Source organism: Mizuhopecten yessoensis, unplaced genomic scaffold (assembly GCF_002113885.1).
Source record: "Mizuhopecten yessoensis strain PY_sf001 unplaced genomic scaffold, ASM211388v2 scaffold10921, whole genome shotgun sequence".
Taxonomy (NCBI): domain Eukaryota; kingdom Metazoa; phylum Mollusca; class Bivalvia; order Pectinida; family Pectinidae; genus Mizuhopecten; species Mizuhopecten yessoensis.
In genome coordinates, this window is record NW_018408788.1 from 1,580,566 (window position 1) to 1,592,718 (window position 12,153).

At 33.2% G+C, this 12,153-nt stretch overlaps 1 protein-coding gene and 1 long non-coding RNA gene across 2 annotated transcripts in view; both read left to right on the top strand.

Moving 5' to 3' along the window:
• LOC110463711 (adenylate cyclase type 5-like) overlaps positions 1–5,835 on the top strand; it is a 92,235-nt gene extending 86,400 nt beyond the window's left edge. The window contains exons 18-20 of the mRNA XM_021518517.1: positions 859–983; positions 1,854–5,351; positions 5,508–5,835. Coding sequence (XP_021374192.1) covers positions 859–983; positions 1,854–2,003 — 275 coding nt within the window. The 3' untranslated portion in view covers positions 2,004–5,351; positions 5,508–5,835. The remainder of the gene's footprint in view (positions 1–858; positions 984–1,853; positions 5,352–5,507) is intronic.
• A 1,322-nt stretch (positions 5,836–7,157) lies between these two features.
• LOC110463712 lies at positions 7,158–11,426 on the top strand. Its single transcript, XR_002464420.1, has 2 exons — positions 7,158–7,310; positions 7,467–11,426. It is a non-coding gene; the product is annotated as an uncharacterized LOC110463712 (long non-coding RNA).
• Positions 11,427–12,153: the final 727 nt, after the last annotated feature.

Below are 12,153 nucleotides of genomic sequence, written 5' to 3' on the forward strand. Positions count from 1 at the left end.
TTTCCCCCTGGGGAGGGGGTAAACTTTACTATAGTTTATATAGGGAAATCACATTTTGGACCAACATTTGTTTAATTTCCATTGGAAGTAATTCAATTTGGGTTAGCATTATCAGTATTAGGTAGCAGTTTGATAATAAGCACATATCAGCCCTGACTGACCCCCAGGGGCTGATGGGTGGGGCCAAAAAGGGTCGAATTTACTGAAATTTCAAAAATCTTCTTCTCAAGACCCAGATATGGTAGAATCAAATACTCTTCATAGATGGAAGGGTCTTAAGGTTTATGACCCTAGGGTCTCACATTTATACCCTGAGGAAGGAGAGGGGGGGGGGCAAAATTTATTATGGTTTATAATGGCAAATGATACTTTGAATATTACATGTTAATAACTTGATTGGAATTATAACCTTGAGTCGACAGTTTGATACTTTGAAAATTTTGAGCCAGCCCTACCCCCGAGGGCTGTAGGGTGGGGCTCAAAGGAGTCAGTGTGCTAAAATTTCTTCATTTTCCTTGTTTAGAATCAGAGGTGCTAGTTTCAAATACTTTTTAGTCTGAAATCTGTATGCTAGATATTCAATAAGGTGGTTTTATTGTTTTTTGTCACTTTGAATAATATTTCTGTTCATGTCAAAAACAAAATCAACTCTCTGTATAAATATATCAGGTGACCGTTAAAGGCCCATGGGCCTCTTGTTTTATAGCATGTCAGCTAACCACTCTTAGAATGATGCAGATCTTATTTCAATGTAAGAAAGTATATAACACTATATGGCATTCAACGGGCATATATTGTTCCGCCCTGCGGTGCTCTTGTTCTCAAAATGAAGGTTCAGTTTGGCCGTTTTGATTTCAGGGATGAATGTGGGGCCTGTCGTCAGTGGAGTAATTGGAGCCCGCAAGCCTCACTATGACATCTGGGGGAACAGCGTGAATGTGGCAAGTCGTATGGACAGTACCGGACTACCCAACAGTATACAGGTAAGTTAGGTGTTTGATTTCCAATTTTTCCTGATCCCTGACTTACACGAATTTTCTGATTTCCTGTAAATGTCCCCATTTTACTTATTTATCTGATTTTCCCGATTTGTCCACTTTATGCAAAGTAATGGCATTTTGTAAGTTTTTCGATACCAAAGGTTTTGCAGAAATTCTTTGCCTTTTCATGTAATATCGCTCTAATCTATGCTAGATACAGACTTTCAGTCTCTTGCCCATCTATGTACAATGTTACGTATCTTTGTTCCTTTTTTAACACATTTTAATCTATGAGGATTTGGAATATGTTTAAAGGGAAGCAATTCTTATACAGACACAATTTAGAAACACCATGTATTGTTACTATAGTTAAGGCATCTGGCCATCTAGATCTACAATCACTAGCCTTCCAACACCAGGTCGTGGGTTTGAGGCCATCGGTCCATGTTTTTTCTCCAGTTACTCTGGTGTTCTTCCACCACAAAAACCTGGCACATCCATAGCTATAGTTAAAAGGATGTGAAAACAGAAAAAAACACTTTAGTAAAGTAAAGTACAGTATGTTTGAACTATTTTGTTACTAGAATGCAAAGCAAAAAGGGTTAAAGTATACAACTTTGTTATACAATGATTCTAAATGGATGCTGTGTCTTGGGCCTGACTCTGATCCATCACTTGACTAGATTGCTTCACATATAATCTAGCATTGTGGAGGAAATTCCATATTTGATATTTTGTTAGGATTTTTTTTATTGAAATGAAATTGATATGATGCTAAAAAGAAGGTGAAATATATTCTGTTATGATCAGGTATTATTTTTTTTTTTTATAAACAATTGAGTTTTAATGAGAAAATGCTGTTTTTATTTCTAGGTGACACAAGACATGCATAACATCCTATCTGTCCGGGGGTACGAGCTCAAGTGCCGCGGCATCGTCAAGGTCAAGGGCAAAGGAGATATGACCACTTATTTCCTGACCGGACGTCCAGATGGCAAAAGTCACATGGTCATGCAGACATAATGTGGTTGTTCAGAGCAAGATGTGGCAGTTTAATCAAATTATGTGCAAAGTGCTTTGGATTTACCTGACAGGTTACTGCAGATTTTTTATGGTGAACCTCCGTGTTGTTTACAGGTGCAGAGTGTTCATAGCCTGTGCAATAGTTTTGACTCATTTGACTTGTACATTCAAAGGGAAGCAACTCTGGTCTTGAAATAAAAAGTGACTGAAGTTCTAGTGAACCAGGTCGTAGAGTCAAGGGAGACAACTGGTGGAATGATCTCATTCATCCAGATTATATTTTTATGTAAAACTGTTCAACTTTTGTACAAATTTTTATGAGTATGATTGTGAGTACTTTAGTTCTAGATCAGTGCCATTACAGTTAAGTCACATTTATAAATACATTGATAAAAAAATGAAAAATTAGGTAAAGAGTTTGCTTTAGAAAAAAACAAAGAAAAATACTTTCAAATCAGGATATTACTGAAAAGTAATTAATGCAAATTTGTCATCAAGGATCCCACTGCACTGTTACTTTTTTATGGCATATAGCTATTAGCAATATGACTATAGCTTATCATTTCTGTAAAGAAAGCAATACTTTGAAGAACTTTTTTTTTTAATTTTCATTAAATAGACTAAATGAAACATCAACAGTGTTCTGAGTGCAAAACTGCAATGGGGCCAGTCATATCCCAACCCTGGACCTCCAAACCATAATAGTATGTCTCGAGCCAACTGAGCTCCTTAACTTAGTTAATGGTAGAAACAGTGATGATGGCCCAGTCGTGTTACAGTTTAACCCAAAACAAAGGGAGGTTACTGGTTGTACAGAAGACTACAGTGGAACTCTCTAGTATTTTGCCTGAAATGGGACAGGGATCATTAATACTTGCAGCACATTGAGTCAAGGTCAGACATGTGTTTGGACTGCTGATATTCCCTGGCGTGTAGAAGGTGAAGGAGACAACTGGACACAGAAATGAATATTGTTTCGATCAGTAACAAAATCACAGTTTTGTTATGTCCACGAATCTCTATGTTTGCAGTACATATCGCCCTGGAAGTCTAGAACTATTGTGATATTCTTTTTTCAAATGTTGTTTTCCTCAAATTAATTTCCCCTATAAAATGACTGTAAACAAAAAATATAAAGAGAGGCCTATGTTTATATTCCAGTTGATTCTTGCATTTTCTTTAAGCATATGTATATATATATTTCAGTTAAATTTTGCCCGTTATTTATGTAATGATTTTGTGCCATGTTGAATTCATTCCAGCTAGTGTGTAGACTATGTATACTCGAAGTAATTTTATTTAACTTTATTTTTATGGCAAAAGTAAAATGTTTTTTTGCCCTCTTTACAGATATGGTTGTATGTAATAATCAATTTAAAACATGTACATGATTAAGGGCCTAAAACAAATGAGATTCTGTGAATATTTTGACTTGATATTTGAAGACTTAACCCAATTTAAGGCCTGAGAGTAAATATTGATATGGTTTTGAAACAATATCTATGATTTAACCAAAATTGATTATTTTTTTACATCAGACACACATTGTACCTTGCTAATCAACATCAAAGCATGTACTTTTCTTAGGTGTGCGTTTAAGAGTTTCCATTATTAAAACCAGTAAAAAAATTGACTGGTGCGAATTAAAGGAAAATATTTTCTATTTCTACCAGTATCTACCAGAATTCTGGGTTTGGTTTAGTCAAGCACACATTTGATTAATACTGGCCCAATATTGGGGTTCAAAATAGGTTGATAGGTATGCATTATTTCATTAGCCCTATGTGCATACTGCAGCGTTTCAGTTAAATTGCAATCTGTTAAAATATATCCCTATGGGTAGCCCTTTATTCGTATTCTGCTATCTGGAAAAAAAATGTTTTTAATATAAATACACTTTCAATGCATTTCAGGTGATTACTAGTCAGTTAATTTTCAATATATACTTCTTAATTATATTGTTGATATTTTAAAAGGAATCTGAGGATTTTTTGCATTTACTGTTTCCAATGATGGATACAAATATTTTTTTATTGTGATATTTTTCTTCCGTGGTTAGAGAGATGAAACATATATTTTCATTTTTCTGGTAGTAACAGCTACATGTACCAGGCATCATGATATATGTTTGTACAGAACTACCATTAATGTTCCAAAGATGCATTTCAATCTTTTTATGAATTTACAACTGTATAATCATAGTAAGAAATGCATCAATTTAGAAATTGATATTTTTAGATAGATATTGGAGTGGATTTCATTCATAATTTTGTCGTCCAAGAGGAAAATCTCACAACAGTTGTCACAATATATGTTACATGTAATGTCTCACGTGTATATATTTTCGTAGTAGAATTTACGGTTTTATTGTCATGGTTACAAGCAAAATGTGATGTTCCAATTAAATAAGGTTTATGATTATGTGTGAAAAAAAACATACTCCTCACTTTTAATAAAACATAACAAAAAGTTTTGTCTTTCTTGCGAGTCAAAAGCCTGTTGATGCCGGACTCATAAAAGTGCTGTCTTTCGTGTGGGTCCAAAGCCTGTCGATGCCGGACTGTTTTCGAAAGAAAATAACTTGAGGTGGTTTTCATGTCAGTCCAAAGTGTTGATGTGTGACTGTTTCCGATAGAACGTCATACATGTAGCTGTTTGTTTTAGTGGTTTAACATCCCTTTCACTACAGAGAAGTTCGGTTATCCAGGAGACGAAAACATGATAACTAAAAATGTGGTATTTCATGTCGGTCCAAAGTCTGTTAATGTCGGACTATTTCCGTTTGTTTATTTGAGTGGTTATCATGACGACTTAACTTGTAACCAAGTAATTTGGACATCCAGCAGATGAAAAATTAAAAACTAAAAGTATGGTCTTTTGTATTAGTCCAAAGTCTGTCAATGTCAGACTGTTTCTGATAGAACATAACAACAAAGAATATGGTTTTTGTATCAGTCCAAAGTCTGTCAGTGTCAGACTGTTTCTGATAGAACATAATCACAAAAGGTGTGGTTCTTGTATTAGTCCATATTCTGTCAATGTCAGACTGTTTCTGATAGAACATTACAACAAAGAATATGGTTTTTGTATCAGTCCAAAGTTTGTCAATGTCAGACTGTTTCTGATAGAACATAAGAACAAAAGGTGTGTTTTTTGTATCAGTCCAAAGTCTGTCAATGTCAGGCTGTTTCTGATAGAACATAATAACAAAAGGAGTTTTTTGTATCAGTCCAAAGTCTGTCAATGTCAGACTGTTACTGATAGAACATAATAACAAAAGGTGTGTTTTTGTATCAGTCCAAAGTCTGTCAATGTCAAACTGTTTCTGATAGAACATAATAACAAAAGGTGTGATTTTTGTATCAATCCAAAGTCCATTGATGCCGTCCTAGTCTTGTTGTCACCCTGGTAACCCTGTGTGTATATATACATGTATATGTGTTTAATATCTTTGCCATTTACATAGAAATTCTTGCCAATGCTGATAGAACATAATAACAAAAGGTGTGGTTTTTGTATCAGTCCAAAGTCTGTCAATGTCAGGCTGTTTCTGATAGAACATAATAACAAAAGGAGTTTTTTGTATCAGTCCAAAGTCTGTCAATGTCAGGCTGTTTCTGATAGAACATAATAACAAAAGGAGTTTTTTGTATCAGTCCAAAGTCTGTCAATGTCAGACTTTTTCTGATAGAACATAATAACAAAAGGTGTGATTTTTGTATCAATCCAAAGTCCATTGATGCCGTCCTAGTCTTGTTGTCACCCTGGTAACCCTGTGTGTATATATACATGTATATGTGTTTAATATCTTTGCCATTTACATAGAAATTCTTGCCAATGCTGATAGAACATAATAACAAAAGGTGTGGTTTTTGTATCAGTCCAAAGTCTGTCAATGTAAGACTGTTTCTGATAGAACATAATAACAAAAGGAGTTTTTTGTATCAGTCCAAAGTCTGTCAATGTCAGACCGTTTCTGATAGAACATAATAACAAAAGGTGTGATTTTTGTATCAGTCCAAAGTCTGTCAATGTCAGACCGTTTCTGATAGAACATAATAACAAAAGGTGTGATTTTTGTATCAATCCAAAGTCCATTGATGCCGTCCTAGTCTTGTTGTCACCCTGGTAACCCTGTGTGTATATATACATGTATATGTGTTTAATATCTTTGCCATTTACATAGAAATTCTTGCCAATGCTGATAGAACATAATAACAAAAGGTGTGGTTTTTGTATCAGTCCAAAGTCTGTCAATGTAAGACTGTTTCTGATAGAACATAATAACAAAAGGAGTTTTTTGTATCAGTCCAAAGTCTGTCAATGTCAGGCTGTTTCTGATAGAACATAATAACAAAAGGAGTTTTTTGTATCAGTCCAAAGTCTGTCAATGTCAGACCGTTTCTGATAGAACATAATAACAAAAGGTGTGATTTTTGTATCAATCCAAAGTCCATTGATGCCGTCCTAGTCTTGTTGTCACCCTGGTAACCCTGTGTGTATATATACATGTATATGTGTTTAATATCTTTGCCATTTACATAGAAATTCTTGCCAATGCTGATAGAACATAATAACAAAAGGTGTGGTTTTTGTATCAGTCCAAAGTCTGTCAATGTCAAACTGTTTCTGATAGAACATAATAACAAAAGGTGTGTTTTTTGTTTCAGTCCAAAGTCTGTCAATGTCAGACTGTTTCTGATCGAACATAATAACAAAAGGTGTGATTTTTGTATCAGTCCAAAGTCTGTCAATGTCAGACCGTTTCTGATAGAACATAATAACAAAAGGTGTGATTTTTGTATCAATCCAAAGTCCATTGATGCCGTCCTAGTCTTGTTGTCACCCTGGTAACCCTGTGTGTATATATACATGTATATGTGTTTAATATCTTTGCCATTTACATAGAAATTCTTGCCAATGCTGATAGAACATAATAACAAAAGGTGTGGTTTTTGTATCAGTCCAAAGTCTGTCAATGTAAGACTGTTTCTGATAGGACATAATAACAAAAGGTGAGATTTTTGTATCAGTCCAAAGTCCATTGATGCCGTCCTAGTCTTGTTGTCACCCTGGTAACCCTGTGTGTATATATACATGTATATGTGTTTAATATCTTTGCCATTTACATAGAAATTCTTGCCAATGCTGATAGAACATAATAACAAAAGGTGTGGTTTTTGTATCAGTCCAAAGTCTGTCAATGTCAGGCTGTTTCTGATAGAACATAATAACAAAAGGAGTTTTTTGTATCAGTCCAAAGTCTGTCAATGTCAGACCGTTTCTGATAGAACATAATAACAAAAGGTGTGATTTTTGTATCAGTCCAAAGTCCATTGATGCCGTCCTAGTCTTGTTGTCACCCTGGTAACCCTGTGTGTATATATACATGTATATGTGTTTAATATCTTTGCCATTTACATAGAAATTCTTGCCAATGCTGATAGAACATAATAACAAAAGGTGTGGTTTTTGTATCAGTCCAAAGTCTGTCAATGTCAGGCTGTTTCTGATAGAACATAATAACAAAAGGAGTTTTTTGTATCAGTCCAAAGTCTGTCAATGTCAGGCTGTTTCTGATAGAACATAATAACAAAAGGAGTTTTTTGTATCAGTCCAAAGTCTGTCAATGTCAGACCGTTTCTGATAGAACATAATAACAAAAGGTGTGATTTTTGTATCAGTCCAAAGTCTGTCAATGTCAGGCTGTTTCTGATAGAACATAATAACAAAAGGAGTTTTTTGTATCAGTCCAAAGTCTGTCAATGTCAGACCGTTTCTGATAGAACATAATAACAAAAGGTGTGATTTTTGTATCAGTCCAAAGTCCATTGATGCCGTCCTAGTCTTGTTGTCACCCTGGTAACCCTGTGTGTATATATACATGTATATGTGTTTAATATCTTTGCCATTTACATAGAAATTCTTGCCAATGATCTATTTCATGTTGTATTTTGCTGTTTTAGTATATACAAATATTGATATTGATGTAAACATAACTGCTAGTCAGAAATTTGTTTTTGTTGTTTTATGCATTTATTATAAATACGGTAATAATTAACATGTAGCATTGATTAAAGATTAAAAACATGTCATAGTGCTATATTTCAATGTCAGTGGGACCAAAATTTTATTATTTAGGGAGAAAGGGTCATTGATTACTTTTCTCTCTTAATTTTGTTTAAGCTTTCTTGTACTGTATGTCAGTTATGTTACTGTTAACATTCTTATTTTAGTGGTATAATCTTATTTCAGCTCTATTTCGCATTTTAATTATTGAACTAAATTATGAATGCGGCAATTGAAGTTCTTGTATATAGGTCTCTGTTGCATATTTCGGGGTGCGCCAATTCATCAATGCATTAATCTATTAAAAAAGGATAATGTCTGCTAAAATTTCAGTGGGCTAAATTCAGTATGTGTACAGTAATCAGTCTCCAATCAGAACTTCTGTACTAGAAACTATTGGATGGGTCCCGTTCATCCATCAAACATTCATTTTCGCAGACTTTTTAAAAAATAAATTTCTACAGGTCTGTAAAATACAATGTTATAATGTGTGTTTTGGAATATTACAATGTGCTATCAGAAAAAATCGTAATCAGTGGAGAATTGTTTCTGTTTTAGCACACAGCTGAATTCTGATTGGTCAGTATACTATAAAGAAAACTGATTTCCACAAAATTTTGCCATGATTATGATTATATAATTATGTTAAGTCGTTTTTGTGAAATATTTTTACCATGTTTATAAGTCCAATAATTGTTTTTGTCACGTTACTCCAGTGGGGAAATGAAAAGCTAGTCAACATGTTTCAGTCACATGGAGTGTTTATCACTTTCAAACACAAATTAATAATATGTACTTATTCATTTATGAATCAAGTTGCATCAGATATTTCGTTCAGTTTAGATAGATTGAATGATAACAATAAAGGCCTTAATTCGCAGTTGGTGTCCATCTCTGAAATGTGTGACAGATATAGTTATAAATATTTCATATGATTCAGATTCATATTTGACCCATTGATGTGATGAAGGTATCAAATTCATCATCACATCTGACTTAATGTGAGAATAAGATAATGAACATGTTATTATTATTTCTCAAATAGGGGGCGAGCTGTAATGCAGAGCATATGGCTCATCACCTGTGAGCTGTGAGTTGTAACTACATACTTATTTACTTTAACACTGTTTTGAAATATTTTTTGGTTCCACTTCCATTTCTAAATTTTCTTCCCAAAGAGAATTTCATTTGAAGGCTTGATATGATTAAGAAATTATGTATTTATGAAACATTGGTTGTTTGATAACAAAGCAATGCTGCAGATGCTGTTTTGAATATTCATCCCTTCAACATTCTTTCTTCCATTGTTTACCATTCATTCCTAAATGATATTTTTATCAATTCTAGTCGTGTTTTGTTTTTTGTACCACATAAATATACTTAAATATGTTGAGACCGAACTTTCAGGTGTGTAGCTGGACTGTAAGCCATATGCATGCACACTTCAGCCATCTTTGGAGGCTAATAAGGGACGGAGACATTTTGAAACATAGAAGAGATGTGGTGCTATCCGGTGGCATTTGAGACCAATATTTGAGTGTTAATCATCAGTTTGGACCACACACAAAAAACACAAACTAAAAAGTACATGCGAGGATTTTTAATGTTCCTGCTACATCTTATTTGCTTACAACGGCAGCTATAGGCCTGCCAATTTGAAGTAATTATACACAACTATATCCAATTATACACAACTATGTCCAAATATATACACATTTTGCTATTCATTCTAGTCTTTTTTTTTCACTTTATTTTTAACTTAAGAGTATGTCAGCAGTATCTCTAGTCATATTAGTAACACTTACCAAAATTTCATGAGTTTTGAGATTTAACTTTATTTTTAAAACAAAGGGAAAATTTCATTCCATTGAAAAAACTAAATTTCACTATTTTATTAGGTATTGTTCATTCCTAGGCTGATTTAGAAATATCCTTTAATACTTAATTCAGGGCATTCTAATAAGAGAGGCATAGGCCAAGATGGCCAGGATATGGTTCCCTGATTGACTACGTTGGATTTCTTCAGGTACTCCAGTTTCCTTCCACATAAAGACCCACCTGTGTGATAACATCCAGGCCAACAACGGTGACTAATATAAGTTGATATAACTTGTTTCATAATTGTTGTAAAATTAATGAAGTTTATCACCTATAAGAGATACATAGTTTTTGTACTGGTATTCATAGCTATACTGTTAATATTTGTAAGATACCGCTATCACAACAATTAATATAAATATAAATCTGTATTTATATTAAAAGTATGAAACAAATTTGTCCAACTTATATTTATCACTATTATTGGCCTGGATGGAAGTAACAGTGCAGACGATCTGAATGTGGGAGGAAACTTGAGAATCCATGTGATCAAGGGAATCCATGTGATCAAGAGAATCCATGTGATCAAGTTGGTGACCCATTACACTTTCACATCCAAGTGGAGAATACGAGAGCACTTAACACCATGCCATCCAATCTGGGCTAACAATTTGATGAAAACCATTCCTAACTTACTTTGTTTTATCATTATACTGAGCCGACTCCATATATCTTCATAAGGGCTTTGATATGTCCTTAAACCCAAAGATATATCAAAATAGTAATGGTGATCTTTGTCACTTAAACTCATTCATCCCTGAAGACACATTTGAACTGTTCCAATTCAAAGGTTGTAATAGTTTATTATGAAATTTCAGAGGTGAATGAGTTCAAATGATCAAAATACATTTACTAATTGTTGGCGTCAAGGTACATATGAAAAGTATCTTGTGTCAACATTTATAGCATACATGTTATAATAAAACATTAGTGAGTACTTCTATTTTTGTGGTTCAATACTTCAAAAAATATCTTGTTGATAAAAGGTTTTATGGCCTTCTGGTACATTTGTTAAACATCATTCAGTTCAATTTTTATATATATATAGGTATATATAAGAAAAAGGGATTAAATGTCCATGTGAAGGAAGTAAATATAGAAAAAATAAGATTTATATATATTATTTGATTCCATTGTAAACACATTGATGGCAAAAAAGTAAATCATATTATACAGACTATAAGATATGGTAATGAATCAGTACATTTTCATTTTTCAAAACATTCAGACTAATTTTATTGATTTTATTGTTATTTTGACAAATGATGATATCTAATTGTATTTCTCATTTTCTTCTCAATTTCAACAAAGCATGTTTGTATCAAAACATTACAACTAAATTGACTATAGTTGTTTGCTGTTGAATTTGTTTGCAATGTCCATTACTGTGGAAAACAACTTTTGAATAGTATTGTTTAAGATTTTGATTTATGAGTAATAAGTGATTTTCATATGAAATAAAAAAAAATACATGTGTGATATTAGTTGTTACAATATTTCACATACCCAGGTACATGGATATCAATTCTGAAAATATTTACTTAATATCAAACTTAATTTGTTACATCAACCCTTATGTATATACTTTCTGCATATCAAACAAACAATTAAATTTGCATACAAACTTTTCCATGAAAACAAATAGCAACAATGAAACCTAATTTGACATTCCCTTTGACCCCCAGTACACCTGATTTCACCTCAACAGAGGTTCATGTTGTTCCTTTAAGCTGTCTTGTCATTTGAACGTTTTATTTCTTTGTCATGTCTTGAGGTTATTGACTCCTGTCATATCACTCATAGTGTTTGCTTTTCTATACATTTACCATGAATCCAAGCCATAACTATTTATATTTTGTAAAAAAGTAAAACAGGTTTTAAAAATTTCTGATGATATTTTTTTCCACTTTGCTACTGCATAGTTGCTAATATTCACAGGGGTTTAAATTTTGTGAATGAGCTGAGGCTACTACATGTAGGTCAAGACATCGTGTATAAAGATTTGATTTGATTTCGTTTTATTTTGTATAACCAGAATTCTTTTCTATTTCTAGTTTGAATTTCAAGAATAATTTGAAGCTAGCATTGAGTGGAAATTAGCGAACCTTTATCTTTTCTGAAAAATATATTTTGAACATGAAACAATATTTGTTTGTGCTTGGGTTTTGAGTAATTACTTAAGCCACACCTGAGTGACGAATCT